General features: G+C 43.8%; 7 protein-coding genes across 7 annotated transcripts; 4 read left to right on the forward strand and 3 right to left on the reverse strand.

Moving 5' to 3' along the window:
- Window positions 1-1,875: 1,875 nt before the first annotated feature.
- SAMD00019534_050760 (hypothetical protein) lies at window positions 1,876-5,118 on the forward strand (the record flags this gene model as incomplete). Its single annotated transcript, XM_012899547.1, has 6 exons — window positions 1,876-2,367; window positions 2,465-2,692; window positions 2,788-3,127; window positions 3,195-3,395; window positions 3,493-4,221; window positions 4,304-5,118. 6 exons carry the CDS (start codon window positions 1,876-1,878, stop codon window positions 5,116-5,118), a joined length of 2,805 nt encoding a protein of 934 aa, XP_012755001.1.
- Window positions 5,119-5,899: 781 nt separating this feature from the next.
- Window positions 5,900-8,076, forward strand: SAMD00019534_050770 (hypothetical protein; the record flags this gene model as incomplete). Its single annotated transcript, XM_012899548.1, has 5 exons — window positions 5,900-5,967; window positions 6,068-6,270; window positions 6,378-6,421; window positions 6,526-7,628; window positions 7,707-8,076. 5 exons carry the CDS (start codon window positions 5,900-5,902, stop codon window positions 8,074-8,076), a joined length of 1,788 nt encoding a protein of 595 aa, XP_012755002.1.
- A 591-nt stretch (window positions 8,077-8,667) lies between these two features.
- Window positions 8,668-13,075, reverse strand: SAMD00019534_050780 (hypothetical protein; the record flags this gene model as incomplete). Its single annotated transcript, XM_012899549.1, has 4 exons — window positions 8,668-11,847; window positions 11,920-12,190; window positions 12,288-12,793; window positions 12,965-13,075. 4 exons carry the CDS (start codon window positions 13,073-13,075, stop codon window positions 8,668-8,670), a joined length of 4,068 nt encoding a protein of 1,355 aa, XP_012755003.1.
- A 272-nt stretch (window positions 13,076-13,347) lies between these two features.
- Window positions 13,348-13,968, reverse strand: SAMD00019534_050790 (hypothetical protein; the record flags this gene model as incomplete). The annotated part of the gene is made up of 1 exon (XM_012899550.1): window positions 13,348-13,968. One exon carries the CDS (start codon window positions 13,966-13,968, stop codon window positions 13,348-13,350), a length of 621 nt encoding a protein of 206 aa, XP_012755004.1.
- Window positions 13,969-14,057: 89 nt separating this feature from the next.
- Window positions 14,058-14,780, reverse strand: SAMD00019534_050800 (hypothetical protein; the record flags this gene model as incomplete). The annotated part of the gene is made up of 1 exon (XM_012899551.1): window positions 14,058-14,780. One exon carries the CDS (start codon window positions 14,778-14,780, stop codon window positions 14,058-14,060), a length of 723 nt encoding a protein of 240 aa, XP_012755005.1.
- Window positions 14,781-15,892: 1,112 nt separating this feature from the next.
- On the forward strand, window positions 15,893-16,696 carry SAMD00019534_050810 (hypothetical protein; the record flags this gene model as incomplete). The annotated part of the gene is made up of 3 exons (XM_012899552.1): window positions 15,893-16,004; window positions 16,103-16,176; window positions 16,310-16,696. 3 exons carry the CDS (start codon window positions 15,893-15,895, stop codon window positions 16,694-16,696), a joined length of 573 nt encoding a protein of 190 aa, XP_012755006.1.
- Window positions 16,697-17,236: 540 nt separating this feature from the next.
- On the forward strand, window positions 17,237-19,264 carry SAMD00019534_050820 (hypothetical protein; the record flags this gene model as incomplete). Its single annotated transcript, XM_012899553.1, has 7 exons — window positions 17,237-17,259; window positions 17,329-17,369; window positions 17,455-17,588; window positions 17,648-17,751; window positions 17,823-18,080; window positions 18,145-18,598; window positions 18,686-19,264. The coding sequence occupies 7 exons, from the start codon at window positions 17,237-17,239 to the stop codon at window positions 19,262-19,264; spliced, it is 1,593 nt and encodes a 530-aa protein (XP_012755007.1).
- Window positions 19,265-19,706: the final 442 nt, after the last annotated feature.

A 19,706-nucleotide genomic window follows, 5' to 3' on the forward strand; every position in this document is an offset into this window, starting at 1 on the left:
TTGTCAGGGATGAGATGATGTAGTAACATCTTAAGTGTGATGTTGTATTCATCTCTCAAGTCTCATTAGACACATACATGTATAAGTGTACAAATACATATTACTTGTATAATCTAACAAATAATAAAGATGAATGAATGACAATTAATGAATTAAGTTTGAATTGACACATGACTTGAATAATGATTCATTCATTCATTTCATATAAATATACAAATACTTCGCAGAGATAGAGATAAGATGAAGTTATCAATAGTAGTAGCTATATCTGATAATGGTGTAATTGGAAAGAATGGTAATATACCATGGAGATTACCAAGGGATTTACAGTTCTTTCAAAAGACAACAACAGGTCATGCAATGATAATGGGTAGGAAGACATTTGATTCAATAGGTCGTCTACTACCCAATCGTCATTCAATTGTGATCACCAGTGGTACAACACTCACTGCTGCCGATGGTACAACATTGAACAACATACCCGATAAACTATCAATCGTACAATCATTAGAGCAAGCACTGGACCTAGTCCGTGACAAGGATGTAGCATACGTTGTAGGAGGTGAGTGATTGATTGAGATCGAATGATTTGAATGATGTGATTGAATGGTACTAACAAACGATCAAACATTATAGGTGCCAAAGTATATATGGACTCTCTGTCACATTGTAATGAGCTTTGGATATCACATGTACATGCCAATGTTGAAGGTGGAGATGTTGTGCTTAACATATTCCCAAATAAGGATAAGCCTTTGGTGGATGTCAACAACTGTACATGGAAGATTGAAAGTTCAACGCTCTACCCAAGTGATGAGAACAATCAATATGACTTCACTCTCGTCCAATACTTAAGAGTATAAGTGATGACGATTCGTGGATTGGATTGGATTGGAATATCTTGTGACAATACAATTACAATGAAGATCAATGAGAGTGACCAACAATGCAAGCAACTTCAAACAAACACACTACAACTCATCATGATGCAATTATGATCAAATAGAATGATGTCCTCGGCATTAACAGGTCCTCGGGATTGATAACCTCGCATTCGCTCATCAAACATGACCTCAACCACACTCACACACTGATCAATACCCAATGGGGAAACAGTGTGTTCTATTCGGAAGTGATCAAAGTGATCATTCCCCACACTTTCACTCATGTTCACACACAAACACACACATTACTGATGGCCTCGATTTCTTTTTATTTGCATCACACCATCACTCGCCATTCGGAAGTGACCACGTTAAACATCAACACACAAGTCCTCTTGACAGGAATGAAGCAAGACCACCCCCTAATGTATGTATGTTTAAAGTAATCGAGAAAGGTCCACATTTAGGAAACTTTGGTGATTGACTGTGGAGGAGGTGTGAGTGTAGTCAGTGATGTAGATGGATGGAAAGAGGTGAAGTGTAGGATGAAATGCCCCGCTCGATTACTTACAAAGTTATGTGAACGGGGGGTTGAACTCGCACTCCTTGGCCTGTAATGCCGGTCCACACTCACTAGCCACACCAACTAATGGGCTCAAATTTCAATCACCTATCATGATGAACTATGATGATGATGTTCCCTTGATGTGAACCTGATCACTTTCCTTCTACTTCGATTTCTTTTTGTTCCACTGGTTTGGTTGAAACCATACTCGCCCATGTAAGGTACTGTTTGTTTGTTCTTGGCTGGTATGCCCTCATCCCATCCCGACTGATCACTCATACTATACTTGCTGTATGACAATTGGAAAGTGATCACTTTGATTAATACCTTTATCAATCAATCAATCATATAATATAATATAATATACTTTAAATATATTTATTTGTACATAGTTCATATCCGAATAATTAATTAATTAAGTTAATTATGGATAATCATTCATTTGAATTAAATAATAACAACCTGGAAATAAGGACACCAACTGGTTCCTCATTCTCCTCAGACACAACATGTTCATCAAATACATCACTGACGGCATTGCTTAAGCCATCCACACCGTCACCCCTGTCACATTCACCATTATCTCAATCACAAACTCAATCTACACCATCTACTACTACTACAACTACAACTACCACTACTACTTCTACATCTAATGATATTGCCAAACAATTTGATTTATCATCACCTACATATGCATCAATATCCGATTTGGATTCATTCCAATATAACAATAATAACAAGAAAGACGAAGAGAAGGATGCTGGTGGTACCAAACGTAAAGTGTCCGACCCAGACCGTCCCAACCATTCCTACAGCTTCATCAACCAATTCAACGCCCTCTTCCTCAAGTCCATCTCATACCAACGTCGTCAATACAAGACCAACATCATGCAAGCCCTGGTCCCAGTCCTAATGGTATGTTTGATTGTCATGTGATTGATTGATTGATGTCCCAAGTCTAACTCTTTTTCCCTCTTTCTCTCTCTCTCTCCCCAACTCACCTACATTATAGATCAGTATTATGTCACTCCTTCAGATTGCTACACCACCAATTAAGTTCCGTGATAATTCCAATCCAATCAGTCTACCACTTCCCTTCATCTTCCCACCACTCATCGACTACTCTGTACCATTCATCACCAACGATGCCAACGTCATGCCACTTGGCACATGTTGCCAAAACAACACTGGCTTCCTAAGTCTCTTTACAACTGCCAACCAGCAGACACAAATACCAAATGTAAGTCCTTTCCTAATTGGGATCATTCCAGCCCACCCCACAAACTCACACTAACTAACACTCTATCAATCAATCACCTTCTTCTCTCTCTAAAGTACCAAACACTTGGTAACATACCTACTGATTCCTTTACGTTTGAAGAATACAATGATGTTGAGAGCCTGGACGCCATCACGTATAAGGAGGGAAGACAATCACCAAAGATCTTGTTGGGCTACAACTTCCAAGAGCTGCAAATTACACCGGGTTCTAGTGTCAGATCAAACATCATCAGTTATGCCAATGACACCACCTGCAGCTCATCAATAATCAACATCATGAACAATGCCATCTTCCAAACATTGACCGGAACCAACAACAAACTAGTCACTGGCATCAAACAATTCCCCTACTACGCCAAGAATGAGAAGAAGGATATGATCCAGCCCCAAGAGAGTAAGTACATCACATCAAGTTTAATCATGGAGTGGACAATGATCTAACATTCGTTCTCCAATCTTAGACTTCTGGTATCTCTTCATGTTGTCCTTCTGCATGGTCATCTTTGTTGCCAATGTTGTGTATGAGAAGGAACATAGACTTAGAGAGTCAATGAAGATGGCTGGATTGAGGATGAGGACCTACTGGCTCGTCCAATATATCTTCAACTTCACTCTCTACATGGTCATCGTCTTTGTGGCAATCGCATTTGCCTACATCCTCAGTAAGTACCCCATCAAGCCCCCGGTGCTGGGACTATTCCAGCCCTACCCCCAAGGTCAACCACACCCACATACTAACACGTTCAATCAATCAAACAGAGTTCAGATTCTTCACTCAGACCGAGTTCTCATTGTACTTTGCTTTGTTTGTGTTGTTTGGATTGACACAGATTGCCTTTGCCTTCTTCATTAGTACCTTCTTCTCATCGGTGTACACGTGCACAGTGGTGTCATTCATCTACATCATCTTCACAGCACTCAGCTCCAACTTGCTCAACAATGCATTCATCATGAACCCCAACACATCATTGGCCACATTCATCATCACGGCACTGATCCCCCACGTAGCCTTCCATCGTGCCGTCTCCTACATCTCACTGGCCTACATCGGCAATGCACCCGGACTGACCTGGTACGACGTGTTCCAGCATCATCAAATCCCATCACTCTTTGGTCTGCTCCTCGGCGAGTTCTTCCTCTACGGCCTGCTGCACCAGTACCTTGAGATGGTGCTCCCTTCGTCATACGGAGTCAGCCAGCACCCATTGTTCTTCTTCCAGAAGTCATTCTGGGCCTCCAAGATGTCCGGCAACCTCGTGCACAACAAGTCCAGCCCAACCGAGTCGACGCCACTCAAGTCCTTGCACCAGATGTACTCAGTGGACATGGTGCCATCCGATGTCACTGATGAGTACCGGTACACATACGCCCGCGAGAACACCGCTTCCATCCGTCTGATGAGCTTGTTCAAGAGCTTCAAAGTTGGCAAGAAGACCAATGTCGCCGTGGACAACCTTACGCTCTCAGTCGAGAAGGGTCAATGCTTTGGTATCCCTCGGTCCAAATGGCGCTGGCAAGACCACCACACTCAACATCCTCTCTGGTCTCTACGGTGCCACCTCTGGCACAGCCATCATCGCCGGCCACGACATCGTCACCAACCTGCAGCGTGCCCAACAGTCACTTGGCGTCTGCCCTCAGGACGACGTTCTCTGGGCCGAGATGACCGGCCGCGAGCACTTGCTATTCTACGGCCGCATGAAGAACCTCAAGGGTGAGGCACTACACCTGATGGTGGACAAGTCGCTGGCCGAGGTCATGTTGACCGAGGCTCAGGACAAGGCCGTCCGCGAGTACTCTGGTGGTATGAAGCGCCGTCTCTCGCTGGCCATCTCACTGATTGGCGCGCCAACTGCCATCCTGCTGGACGAGCCCACCACCGGTGTCGATCCATTCTCGCGTCGCATCGTATGGGACGTGATCAACAGCTACAAGAGCAAGTGCGCGATCATTCTCACGACCCACAACATGGAGGAGGCCGAGATCCTGTGCGACCGCGTCTGCATCATCGACCACGGACTGATGAAGTGCATCGGAAGGAGTGGCGACCTAAAGACTCGCTACGGTGCCGGTCATACACTGTCCGTGTCGACGACTAACAACGACTCTATGATCCACGAGTACATAACATCGATGATTCCCAACGTCAAGCTGATCCATGAGATCTCGTGCAATAGGACGTACGCCGTACCACGTCGCGCCGTCAAGATGTCGCAGTTGTTCAAGTCGATCCAAGAGAACAAGAACAAGTACTCCATCTCTGACTGGGGTATCTGTCAAGCCGGTCTCGAAGAGGTGTTGCTCCAAGCAGCACATGGCCACAGTAACAACAACAACAACAACAATGTCATTGCATCTGCCGCGCGTGGATTTGAACATTCATAAAGTGATGTGTGGTGTGCTTGGGACCAAGGCCTCGACTAAGCCTCAAGGCTAGGCCTCTCTCACTCTATATATATATATATAAAATAAAACAAACTTACATAAAATGGGATATGTCCATTCATTCATTCAATCAATCAGTTAATCATTCAATCTTATACCAAGAACTACCTGAAGCGGTATATTCTCCGGACTCACAGCTCATCAATTTGTAATGTAGCCAGGTAATTAATAGAATGGTTATAAGTCTATTCGTGTAGACATGACGTCACATCAATCATCATTGCTAACAATGAACCAACAATCAATCAGTTGATCAGTACGTGTACCTCTGAGGATGAGGTGGACCTGATGTACTAATTCCCGTTGCGAAATTGTGTGATGCAGACACAAGAAGACTGAGTCCAAACACTTGGAAAAAAGACACCAGGTGATTTTGGCACACTGACCAAACAGCCAACAACAATGATTTTAAAAAGTTGGACACAATCCAGTTCAGTGATCAAATAGACACACTAACAAAACAGTCTCATCTCTATTACTTCCAGAAGTCCTCTAAGTTTTTCTCAAACCAACCCAATCCTCACCCCCCTTCTTCATCAACAACAAAGAAGCCAAGAGCTTGGTCATTCATTCATTCATTTGTTCATTTGTTCATTCATTCGCTTTGGAATCCCAACAACCAACAAACAACAAACATTAGCATCGATACAGATAGATATTATATATAATACAGATAAATATACAAACAAACAAAGAAAGATAAATGGCAACAGGGTTCCCAATGGATTCCGACTTTGAGGACTTTGACAACTCAAGCCTCACAGCAAAGAACCTCTTTGAAGGTGCTGTGTAGGTATATTCCATCAATCAATCATATGATCATCAAGTTATCATTAACTAATCATCAATCAATCAATCAATCAATCGATCGATCAATCAATGAATGTAGATCTGTAGGACTAAATGAGAGTATCAATACTACACTCAACAACTTGCAATATAACAATAATAACAATAATAATAACAACAATGGATTTGGAATGGGTCATATTAATGATCAACAACATCAACAATATTATCAACAACAGCAACAACAACAACATATAGATCCATTTAGATCAAGAGGTGGACCTACACCAGGTGGTGGCTTGGGTTTGTCCCAACAGTTCCTTCACCAAAGCAATGGTCATATCCCACAATCACCTCCATCTCCACCATTCAATGGTCATCAATCTACCAACCAACTGACCATGCCACAGTCACCTCATCTAATGCAGCAGCAACAGATGACCCAACAACAACAGTATCAACAACAGCAATATCAAATGCAACAGCAAACGACGACCCYTCCATCAATCATCATCTCAACTACCAATTCAACTTCAACTGCAACAACAACAACAACAGCAACAACCAGCACAACAACAGCAACAACAACTACAGCAACAACAACAAGCAGCAACATCCACATCAGTATGCACACCTCAGCCAATCCTTGACACTATTTATAAGCTGTTGTCAGACCAAGAGACGAGCTTGGTGAACATGATACACGATCAGTCGATTGTATTGAATCGTCTCACACAGCCCCTTGACGAGCAGTCGATAGTCAGCCTCCAATCCCTCTCCCAGCAGCAAGTGACAATGTCCAACCAGATGCACACCGAGATGTCGGCACTTGACTCGATCAAGAAGGGCAAGATCCTCGACCCGACCGACCTGGCAAAGATGTTTGCGCTCAAGCAAGACCTCCAGACGCAGTTCAAGCAGCTGACCCTGCTGCACCAGGAGGTGCAGGGCATCCTCAACCCATCCTCTCAGACCTCCAAGCCCAACGTGTGCCTGGTGGTCAAGACACAGCCATTCCCCGTCGTCATCACCAAGGGCAAGCAGTTGAGCGAGAACCAGCTGGTCGTTCAGATACTCACGGGCGCGCGTCTCAACTTCAATCTGCACGGCCCGGTCAAGGCCACGTTGATCTGCGACTCGAGTCCAAGCAGCAAGAGCAACCCGACGCAGCAGCTCGAGATGGACTCGCAGCCCATCTATCCGGCCAACCTCACGGCGCACTTCCCGCTCAAGTTCCTGGCGGGCACCAGGAAGAGCTCTGTAAATTTGAAATTCGGCGTCAACATTCGCGACATGGACAACATGACGACGGCGGTGGAGAGCGATGCGTCCAACCCCTTTGTCGTTATCACCAACGAGTGCCAGTGGGAGGGCAGCGCCGGTGTCCTGCTCAAGAAGGACGCCTTTGACGGCCAGTTGGAGATACCATGGCCACAGTTCATCAACACGTTGCAGCGACACTTCCTCATTGCCACCAAGCAGGATCCGGTCCGACCCAAGCGACCTCTCTCCCAATTCGACTTCAAGTACATCCAAGTCCAGTTCTTTGCCGGTCGTACACTCATTCATCAACAAGACTTTGACAAGTTCTGGAACTGGTTCGGCAAGTCCATGCAGACCCTAAGGTATCAACGTCATATCTCTGCGCTCTGGCAAGAAGGGTATGTTATGATCACTCAAACTCAATCAAACTCAAGCTCACATACTTATACTCATCGTACAACATAACATTATAACAGTATTATTTATGGATATATGGACAGACAAGAGTCAGACAATGCACTTGCTGGACAGGACCCAGGAACGTTTATTATTAGATTCAGCGAGAGGAATCCAGGACAGTTTGGCATTGCTTACATTGGCACCGAGATGCCTTATCGCATCAAACATTATCTGGTGCAGCCCAATGACACTGCCGCCGCCAAGAAGACATTCCCAGACTTTTTGGCCGAGCATCCACAGTTTATCAATATATTACAATGGACCAAGGGTCCCGATGGCCAGCCACGCTTCCTCAAGTGTCACAAGGATTCAGCACTTGGCTCATTTGCACCAAAGAAGGTGCAGCCTACACCAGTTGGAGGTTATGAGCCACTGGGCATGCATTAGTTAGTCAGTCAATATCGATACAACATAAACACAAAGACACACACAAAACACTTGGATGACCCGACGACCATCAAGCGAGGAGAGAGTAGTAGTAGTAGTAGTAGTAGCGAGAAGAGCATCAAAAGAGAGAGGACAGGAGATAGCCTATCATTTTTAATCAACCAACCAGCATGTGCTGACAACTTTAGCCATCGATCAATCAATCAATCAACAAACAATCTATCAATCGCCCACCCAACCCGATCCAGCCAGCCACTAAGATAAGTGATTGGACCATCACCATCACCATCCTCAATTATATCTATATATTTTTATTTGTAATAAATGCCAGTTTTTATTATTAACCAATCAATCATCTCTCTAGGATGATGCGCATAAGTTCCAGACGATTTCCATCATGAAGGCATTATAGATTGCACAATTGTGTAACTTTGTTCATGATCAACACTGAGTGAATGTGAGTGATTTGGATGATGCACTCTTCAAAACTTGGGCCAGACTGTATGATGTGAGTATCTACTCACTGATAAGTCATCCAATGTCGTTTATTTGTTTGTTTATTGAGTTGGTTGTGGACAGGGAACAAGATGTTTATGCTTTGTTCTTGCCTGTCTTGTTGGTGGTTGTGGCAGCCTGCTTGGATAGTGAAAGTGAGACAGCAGGCTTGATTGATTGTTGTTGTTGCTTGACGTTTGGATGACCATTCTCTTTGCCCTTGGCAGAGGTGGTGGTGGCTGGAGCAGACTTCGTTGGAGGCAGGGCCTTGGCTGTGGCGGTTGTCGTCTTTCTCGTGACGGTGGTGGGTACTACCCTTCTTACAGACTTGTTGATCACCTGGATCTCCTCTTCTGATCCCGACTCTGACTCGTCATCAGACTCTACAACTTCAGACTCTTCTTCTTCTTCATACTCGGACTCTTCATCAGAGTCTTCCTCCTCTTCTTCCTCCTCCTCAGACTCGGACTCGGCATCCTTTACAGCCAGCTTAGAGAGGCCTCTTGAAATTACATCATCCTCCTCAGATGACGCATCCTCTTCCTCATCCTCCTCTTCCTCCTGATCGTCTTCCGCTTCGTCCTCGTTAGACTCAACAAGTTGTTTAAGTGACCTCTTAGTGATGACCTTCTCTTCACTGGATTCCTCTTGATCGTCATCCTCTTCTTCCTCGTCATCTTCTTCACTTTCTGATTCCACCAGTTGTTTGAGTGACTTCTTGGTGATGACCTTCTCTTCTTCACTGGACTCCTCATCCTCTTCGTCATCCTCTTCCTCTTCAGACTCTGATTCCACCAGTTGTTTGAGTGACCTCCTTGTGATGACCTTCTCTTCTTCGCTTGATTCCTCCTCTTGGTCATCCTCATCATCTTCCTCTTCCTCTTCGTCCTCGTCAGACTCAACAAGTTGTTTGAGTGATCTCTTTGGAAGTATGACCTTCTCTTCTTCGCTGGATTCCTGATCATCATCCTCCTCGTCATCCTCCTCTTCATTCTCTGATTGGACTAGTTGCTTGAGTGTCCTCCTTGGGGCTACCTTCACTACTTCCTCCTCTGACTCCTCCTCGTCATCATCACTAACTTCCACCACTACTCTATTGCCTCTCTTTGGTCGATTGTTGATTGCCATCTTTGACATCTGCTTGGTGATCACCTTCTCCACTTCAACTTCCTCTTCCTCTTCCTCCTCTTCCTCTTCCTCATCATCATCATATTCCTCCTCTTCCTCCGACTCCTCTGTAACGTCCTCTTCCTCCCAAGACTCCTCCTCATCGCTGGATATATGTCTACTCCTTGATCCACGACCCTTGGCCGCACTCCTTCTTGAAGTGGACTGTCTCTTTGATACTTTGTACATGGTCTGGAACTCCTGGCAATGCCTGTCAATCTCCTCGCTAACCTGCTCCTGGAGTTCGTCGGACGCCACCTGTTGTCTGCCATTGGGCAGCAGTCCCGTCAGGTAGTCGCTAAACTTCCTGATCTGGGCGTATATAATCTTGGTCTTGATGGCCGTTGACATCTTGTCCGAGAGGCAGACCAGTGCCATCAGCTCGTTGTGCAGCTCCACGGGTGCGGGCGTCGGTCCGTCCAACTTGATCACAGACAACAACTTGCACAACTTTCCTGCCTTGGCCGTGTTGGACATGGCTTCCAATCCTATGCTCCTTAGTAATGAACAGCGCCACTTGTTCCTCTCTATTTGTCCAGCGCCGCCCGGTTGTGGACAGGCAATTCCGATGGTCCAGAGATAGAAGCGAATGGCTGTGGCGAGACTGGTGTCGGCCGTGGCCGAGTCCTGGTCCATCAGAGCGCGCAACACTGGCATCAGAGTCTTTGTCAGCAAGAGTGTGAGGGCGTCGTTCGAGCGATTGGCAGCAAACATGTTGAAGAATGTTGAGAGAACCTGTTTGGTCTGGGTCTGGGCGATGGCTTCGGTGTCGGCCGCCAGGAATGTCGTGGTCAGTCTGATCAATATGCGTTCGGTGGTCTCGGCATTGGTGGGCAAGCTGTAGCATATCTTTGCCAGGCCCTCCAGTGTCTTGTGTTGGATGGTCGCAGGCAGGCCTGGGCAATCCAGCGACTCGTAGATCCTCTCTGCCAGGCCGACCACCGTGTGCTCAGTCTGATGTTGCTCCAACTGATCGCCATACCACACGAGTAGGTCAACAATGGACTCAAGCGAGTTCATGTACAAGTCTGTGACTGTTTCCACGTCAACCTCGGCTTCATCGGCCTCATCATCATGGTCGATGTGTTGGCCCCATGTGAGATGTCCAAGAATGGTCGGAAGATGTTGGCCGAGTGAGGCTGGCGCGACGAGGAGATATAGGGCATGGAGCTTGATGACAAGGGGCTGGAGACAGGTCGGTTGTTTCTTGCTTCCGATCCTGGCCACGACCATGCTGATGCGCTCCAAAAGTCTGGGACTGACTCGGACATCGATGTGTTGCAGCAGATGAATGGTGATCTTCAGTAGCTTGACGTCGATCAAAGTCTTGGTCGCTTCGATCGCCTCAATCTCCTCCTTGACACTGGCAAAGTCCGACTCGAGCACCTTTATAGTGTCGTCCACCGTCTTGATCTCGCCAGTGATGCGTGCCATGTCTGTCTTGTTCTTGGCCGCCGAGACACTCTGGGCCTGAAGATCCTTGCGCTTGGACATCAATTGTCTGAGGCCATCCTGCTGCACCGAGTACAGGTCATACATCTTTTGATGCTCCTCGTCATTGAGGGCGGCGAACAACTCCCTGAGTATGCCAGCCACCGATACAATATACTCGGACGACTGTACCGAGAGCAATAGGTCCATCAATGGGGGCAGGTATCCATCGGTCAGTGTGCTGGACAGGGCCAGCTGGGGGATCAGGGTGCTGACCTGTACCCTACCAGCTTCATCACTCTTGTCCATGTACATTCCAATTGATATGACCTGTGAGCCAATGAAGAATGTGTCGTCCTCATCCTCCTCCTGGTCGTCATCATCATGTTCATTCACATCCACATCGTCCATCGAGTCCTTGGTCAGGTAATGTAACAGCATGTCGCTGTAGTGCATCATTGATGGTATGATTGTGGACTCGATGTGGTCATCAGTCCTCTTCTCCTTGTGAAGGAACTGACACAGCACGTTGAGGTATATAGCTTGTTCCTTTGTCAGAGCCATTGGATCGATTTGAATGCGCGCAAGCTGACCCAAACACAGTCCACGCTGGAACAAGCTCATCAGCGCCATCTCTGTCTCCTTCTCAAACATGTCCACTTCAAAGTATGCCAACAACTACATATTTGATTGATTGTGTTAGTGAGTGACCATGGTGGATCGATCCATCAATCAATCAATCAATCATACCTTGAACAGATCATCATTGACAGACTTTAACCAGTAGTCTGAGAGCATTGTGGAGCAGATCTCTTTGACAGACTTGTCACGATCTTGAAGTCCATTCTTGAGGAGACCAGTCCTTTTGGCAATACCAATCATCTTGACATCAATCTTTGTTGAGATCACTGAGTAGGCCTCCTTCCTAACCTGTGGGCTGACATCCAAAGTCCTCATCAACAGATGCTCCACAGCAGTCTTTGTTATCATCAAGTGTGATACAGCTGTCTGTCTGACCTCACTATGTTTGATTCATTGACGGTGGAATAGTTTCAATGTGTGAGTGAGTGATTGAACGAGTGATTGAATGATTGAGTGATGGAATGGTTCCAACTTACAATGAAGTATCATGGTGCATCATATCGATTATTCTGTTGGTGACTGGGTCTTCGGGGTCGGAGCCATCTTGGAGTCGTGCTAGACAGATGATGGCCTGGCGACGAATGGATGATATCCTGTCCATGGACTTTTGCATGATTGATTTGGTCATCTGTTCAAACAGATCCATGTCAAACTCATAGTCCTCGCGCAAGGCATCCAATGTGTTGGACAGCAACATTGTGGACCTGTACCTGACGGCCTTCTCGCGGGAGTATGATCTGGCCACCAAGTACTCCAGAATGGACACAATGAATCTCTCATGTATATCCAATGTCTCGGATGTTGGTGCTTCTCGCTCCACATCATCATCCTCTTCTTCTTCCACATGACGATTGTTATTATTGTTGCGAAGTGATATTGAGTTGATGAAATGACTGAGGAACTTGCATATCCTCTCGATTGGTTGCTCCTTGTTGTAATGTACCATTATACGATCGATAACTGATTTGATGGCATTGTTGAACTGTTGTTCATGTGTTTGATTGTTGTTGTTGTATGATTGATGGAGTAGTGCAATCATTACATTGACTGATCGTCTGTGAATGGTCATTGTCTTTTGACAGTCATCAAACAATGTATATATCTTCCTACTGATCGTATTGTTATTGATACTGTCTGGACTGACTCCATTTACTGTCTGATTATCGCCATCACTACTATTGTCCTCGTTGGACTTGGACTTTGACTTGGGCTTGGCTTTGGGCTTTGCCGTAGACTTGGCATTTGTTTTTGCTTCTCTTGCCATTTCTATAATTATTAGTTCTTTGTTTATGTATTAATGTATATTAGTATCTGTATTAATGTCATCAGATGGAAATCAAAATAGAAAACGACAAAGTAATTATTGGCGGGAAAGCCGTTAAATTTCAAATTCAAATTTTCTTAACGGATGGGTTTTGTTTAATGAGTTATTTGTCTTGATTTATTAAGTTTGTTGTATATATTGGTTATTAGGATATCCTGGATATGATGTTGAAGGAAGGATTCATTAAAACAAACAATGAATCAATCAATCAATCAATTAACAAGTCGTTGAGGCATGTCATAAATGAAAGTGAATCCAAAGCTAACCCTGTTGTCGACAGGATCATCATCATTGATCTTGGTCCATTCATTACGATCGATTGAGTATCTATGATTATTACCACGTCCTTGAAGTAGTATAAGCTCTTCCTTATTCTCCTTTGGCGAATACCACCAAACTAGATTGTTGGCAAAGGAGAGGCCATTTCCATCGTGGGCCAATGGCACTGATGGCCACATTAGCAGTTTGTACTGGCGTGTAGCCAACGACATGCTCATGAATTGATTGTCCTTTCCAACCATGAAGATCGTGTGCTTCTGGTCGTACAGAATCGATGCGAATGGGCTAGAGAGTGCGAATTGCGACTGTACCTTGGTGGAAAGGTTGTAGGTGAGGATGACTTCACCCGGGTATTCTTGGAAGAAATGGAGAGTGTTGTCGTAAATGAACAAGTATTCTCCATAGAGTCCACCAAGACGCATATTGTCAATATGTGTGACCTGTTGAGTCTCGATGTTGAAGCTGGAAACCTGTGGCACTTGTTCACCGACACTATCTGTGCCACCGACCAAATATATAAGCTTGTCTCCATCAAAGCATGTCGACGGTGCCATAGATCCTTTGGCACCATCGACTACAAGATCAATGTGCCACTTTCGCTCGGCAAGTGAGTAGCGAGAGTACAAAAACTCATCGTTAATGCCTACGTAGGCATTACAAAGACATAGATGTTGCCACGTGCGTACACTGCCGAACTGCACACTTGAATGATTTCATTGATTTTCTCCTGAATGACATTGGACCATTTGTCAGTGACGGGCGTGAAGATTGAATATGAGTCTCCACTCATACACATGATCTGGCCTTCGTGACCATGTGTATAACTCGTGTTCTCCTCCTCCAACAGCTGGTAGCATGTTCTTATCTGATCCTTAATGCTGTCCAATGTGCGAGTGTCCACATGCAAAGTACACCGACGAACCAACTGATGGTGTGATGAGTTCATCTTTTCGATTGTTCGCTGCAGCAATGTCAGCACCTCCATGTCAGTGATTGAGATGGCGTCGTCCGAGTGTTGGATGGGGAATGTCTGTTCGATGAACTGATCAAGTGATGAACTGATCAAGTGATGAGCATGATGCAATTGATTCAGCACTTTGTCCAACTCCATGTCAATGTCCTTTCGGTCAAGTGTGCATGTGGATGGTCTGAATACAGAGTTGATCATCTTGATCTCATTGATGATGTTGTGCATAGTTGTTGCGGCCTGTTGCACTCGATCGAGGATGGGCGATGTTATCTTGTGCTCCTCAATGATAAGCATGTCATGAAGTTGTTTGAAGCTTTCTGTGACGGACTTGGCAGACTCGCTCAATGTCTGATGTGTGGTGGCCAACTCTTGCAAGGTACTCCATAACAACCTCATTCTCGATGTTGAATGATCATCATACTTTCTTTGACAGATCAATGTATTTATATGTTTAACATTCTCCACTTCATGCTTCTTATGTGTTGGTGTAATACAATCTGAGCATATCAAACTATTACAATCTATACAGATGAACTTAATCGTCTTGTTGTGAGTCTCGCACAAGTTGTACTTGTTATCATCCTTCATTGCCTCCATTTCTCTCTCTCTCTCTCTCTCTCTCTCTTTCGTTCGTTCACTAGCTCGCCCACTCAGGTAACTTGTTTCGCGAAAGGCTGACCACATGTCCACCACTTTTTAGTCAAACATGCCCTTTCAATCAATCAAGTCAGCATCATGATCCAATGTCAATGATAATCATCATCATCATCATATGATTATGTATCTGTATCACCTGATTCATTTGAGATACAGAACTGTTGAGTCAAAAAGGGTGTGTATTTATGGGTTATGGAATCAGTGTGCCAAACCATTCAAAACAAACAATTCAATGAATGGATGAACATGAAGATGGCGTTTCATTCAAATGTTTGTTTGTATATATTTATAACTTATAGGTTTGATATTATATAGTTTAATTCAAGATCCAAGAATACTATTCAATTCCAATTTATCCGTACATACTATAATATTTATTTATTTTAATTAATTATAATGATTGTTTGATGGTTTGTACTATTATTTTTTTTTCAATCTTTTTTCATCACGCTCACCCACAAGAGCAGAGACAGCTCCATCCTGAAGAGGGTATTATTGCATCAACAACCCACACTCACCCATATTCGAGCCAAGCACACAGTTACAACAAACACTCAATAGTATCATATCAATCACTTGCATCCATCTACTATCTACACTACTAAACATTATCACTTATCCAAGTCCAACGGCAAAGTGTCGATCGATCATCAGTCACTCACTTTATTATATTAGTATTCCATCATCCCAACAACAGTAACAGTAAGGTGTAACAATAGTAGTAATAATAATAATAGTAATAATCTTTCATTCATTCATACATTCAATCATTCAATCAATCTATCTTCAATCAATTCATTTCAAGTAATATTTATATAAGTATTAGAAGTATATAAGTTAAGTGATACATAATGTCAAAGTTGTTAAAGTTGGTCATTGTTGGAGATGGTGGTGTAGGCAAGTCTGCCTTGACTATTCAGTTGACTCAGAACCAGTTCATTGCAGAGTACGACCCTACTATAGGTATGTAAAAGTGATTGAACGAATGAATGATCATTACGACATGTTGATCGTACTCATTCAACTAACATACTAATTGATTGATTGATTGATATGTATAGAGAACTCTTATCGCAAGCAGGTGATCATAGATGAGGAAGTATATATGTTGGATATCCTGGACACTGCTGGACAGGTAAGTCATGGCCATGATGATTATGATCAGCTGATTGAAAGTGATCAGCTGATATATGATAAGCTGACACAATCATAAGTCAGCTGACATATCGGTAATAACGATATTAACATCAATAACATGTAATTAATAGGAGGAATACTCTGCAATGAGAGATCAATATATTCGTTCTGGTAGAGGATTCTTGATTGTATACAGTATAGGATCGAGGGCAAGCTTCGAAGCAGTGACATCATTTAGAGATCAGATTCTTCGCGTAAAGGACTTGTCAACGTACCCAATGGTGATCGTGGGCAACAAGGTCGATCTGCCAGACAAGGACAGAAAGGTCAGCACGTTGGAGGGCAAGGAGCTGTCAAAGAGCTTTGGCGCACCCTTCTTGGAGAGCAGTGCCAAGTCACGTGTCAATGTCGAGGAGGCCTTCTTCACGCTGGTTCGCGAGATTAAGAAGTGGTCGAACAATCCAGAGAACGCAGAGACTGAACCAAAGGTCAAGAAGTCCAAGTGTACCATACTTTAAACTATCTAACCTTTACGCGCTTTTATAATATCCATCTGTTCTGGATGGGATGGGATGGACAGGACACGAGAGATAGAGATCCTTGGTTTTTTGTGATAGCATACGACAATGTGTTCATCCTCCACAGACTTCAACTACTCTAGCCTCCCTGTCCTCTCTCTCTCTCTCTCTTATCTTTTCCTCCTCATCAACAACAACAACTATATCAATCAATCAAACAACAATCAAACACCAGTACCAACAATAACTCTTTCTGGAACCATCAACAACATCATCCTCCCCAACCAAGCCCAACCATCCATTCATCACTCATCTCATTCCCATGTGTTGTCATGACATCCATGGATGTCTTGGTCTTGGATGTTTGTTTGGGACAATGTATCCATATACATGTATAATAAACAAGTAGGTCGTCTTATTTAATCAATCAATGATCATGACACAACCCTTACCCTTTTGTGATCGACCGATTGATCAAGACGAGAAAACAAACAAGAAGTAGTGTTGATCGATCTCAAGTTAAGTTCATTCTTCATTCGAATGCAACGTGTACTTGCCGACAGGTATATTTGGGATACGCCTCAGGAGAGAGGTACACCAGGGGATCAACAACTACAACAACAACTCAATAGAAAGACTAGTTCACTCAAGGGCAACAATGCATTGTTTAGTAGTAAGCTATCTTTTATTCATTCTCCAACCCTTCTAGTTTGTTGTTGACCTTGTCATTCATTCATTCCCATCACAATCACAAACAGATATCGTGGCATGTATAGCTGTTGGCGATGTAATGAGGTCACTTCTCGGTCCAAGGAGCAGAGACAAGTTGCTAGTCAATGAGTATGGAGAGATCATCATCACCAATGATGGTGTGACCGTCATGAAGTCAATGGTAGGTGTCTGTTGTTGGAATGGAATGGAGTGGACTGAGTATTGACATGACAAACATAGAACCTTGAGCATCCAGCCGCAAAGATGATGGTTGAACTGAGTAAATGCATGGATGATCAGAATGGCGATGGTACAACATCAGTTGTCGTCCTGGCATCTCTATTGTATGGAACATCAAGATCAAAGACCTGATTGACTCAGACTAACATGTCACCAACATCAACAACATACATAGACTTAGGAAATCATTGAGACTACTACAACCTGGAGGTGGAGGTAGTTCATTAATGGATACATTCGTTATGCAATCAATACCAATACATCCATTGCGTATCATTCAAGCATATATAGCATCGTCAAACATTGCCATCAAGACTATAAAGGACATGTCCATCAAGTTTGACTTTGACACTGGCAGAGACATGTTGCTACAGACTGCCAGGACAACACTAAACTCCAAACTAGTGTCACATCTATCGCCATCATTGCCAATGTGAGTGCCATCCACTCAATCACTCAATCAATCATGCATGGACTAATTACTGATTCAATCATAGTTTGGCAGTTGACTCTGTGATGATGGCGAGGAAGGCCATTGGAGACAAGGTACACATATCAACTCAATCAATTGACATTATTGGAATAGATGGTGCTTCACAAGAGGAGTCATTCCTTTCAACTAGTCTAGTGATGAGTCTAACATTCTTCAATCAATTGTTTGATCAGCCATCAAACAAGCCACACAAGTTGGCATTATTGGGAATGTCAGTGTTGAAGCCATCAAATGGTAATGATATTCAGGTGACTATGAAGGATGGTTACAATCTTGGTAATATTGTACAGGAAGAGGAGTCCATTGCCAAATCAATAGTAGTTGCACTCAAGAGAGCTGGTGCTACCATTGTTTGTGTGGAGGATGACCATGGACAACCATTATCCAATCTCAGCTTATCATACTTCTCAAAAGCAAAGATATCAGTACTCAAGTCACTCCCAAGGACTGAGCTAAAGGTATGCCTGCCATCCCTGGAGATTGCCAAACCACGACTACTCACTCACTCACTCACTCACTCACTCAATCAATCAATCATATGACAGAGTCTATCGGAAGAGACTGGATCATATATATTTAATAATGTCGAGATGCTAAAGGAGAAGAGTACACCTGAAAGGTTGGCCACATTGTCAAGTGTATCACAGAGAAGGATTGGAAATAGGATGTTGTTGTTCATGGATGTGGCAGCACGTCCACCAATGCCAACTATTATTCTGCGAGGTACCACTCAGACTGAGTTGGAAGAGTCCAAACGAGCATTACACGATGCTGTTTGTGTACTTCGCAATCTGACCAGGAACTCAGAGGTCGTGCCGGGTGGTGGTGCTTGCGAGGCAGAGGCAGCGGCACAGATAACAAAGAATGCGACAATGATGGATTCACCAATAAGTGCACTACCTATGATTGCATTTGCTGAAGCATTGATGGAGATACCCGAGACACTTTGTATCAATGCAGGATTGGATCATCTCACTTTATCCAACATGTTAAGGGCAAGCCATACCACATCATCGTCGACAAAGTACAATGGAATCAATCTTAACAACAATGGATCAGTTGAGGACATGGTCAAGAATGGTGTATTAGAGACAACAGTCAATAAGTTATCTCAGATCACGTAGGTATCTCCCATCATCATTGCTTGCGTGTAGTCACACACTCACGTCGTTCCATTCATTCAAACATGTTTAGTATGGCAACAGAGATTGTAGTATCCATACTTAAGATTGATGAGATAATACATTATTCCAGTGGAAAGTGATACAAGTGGATATCAATCAATCAATCCAACATATATAGATGATGGTGGATTTATTCCGGAATGTACCAAACCTGTTTCACCAGTCAAACAAACCGATTTGTTTAACGTCCAGATGTCATATTGACATTCCTAATAATAATTGTGTGTATGTATAAATAATAATAATAATTATTGGTTTGTGTGTTATTATGTAATTGTGTTATTATTCTGTGTTGGTGTTAGTGTGAGTGTGTTTCAAGATCACCGCAGTTCAAATAACTAACACTACGTATTTAACACTGTCGGATTCGGAACACGACCTA

The sequence above is a fragment of the Acytostelium subglobosum genome (assembly GCF_000787575.1).
Source record: "Acytostelium subglobosum LB1 DNA, scaffold: scaffold9, whole genome shotgun sequence".
NCBI classification, from domain to species: Eukaryota; Evosea; class Eumycetozoa; order Acytosteliales; family Acytosteliaceae; genus Acytostelium; species Acytostelium subglobosum.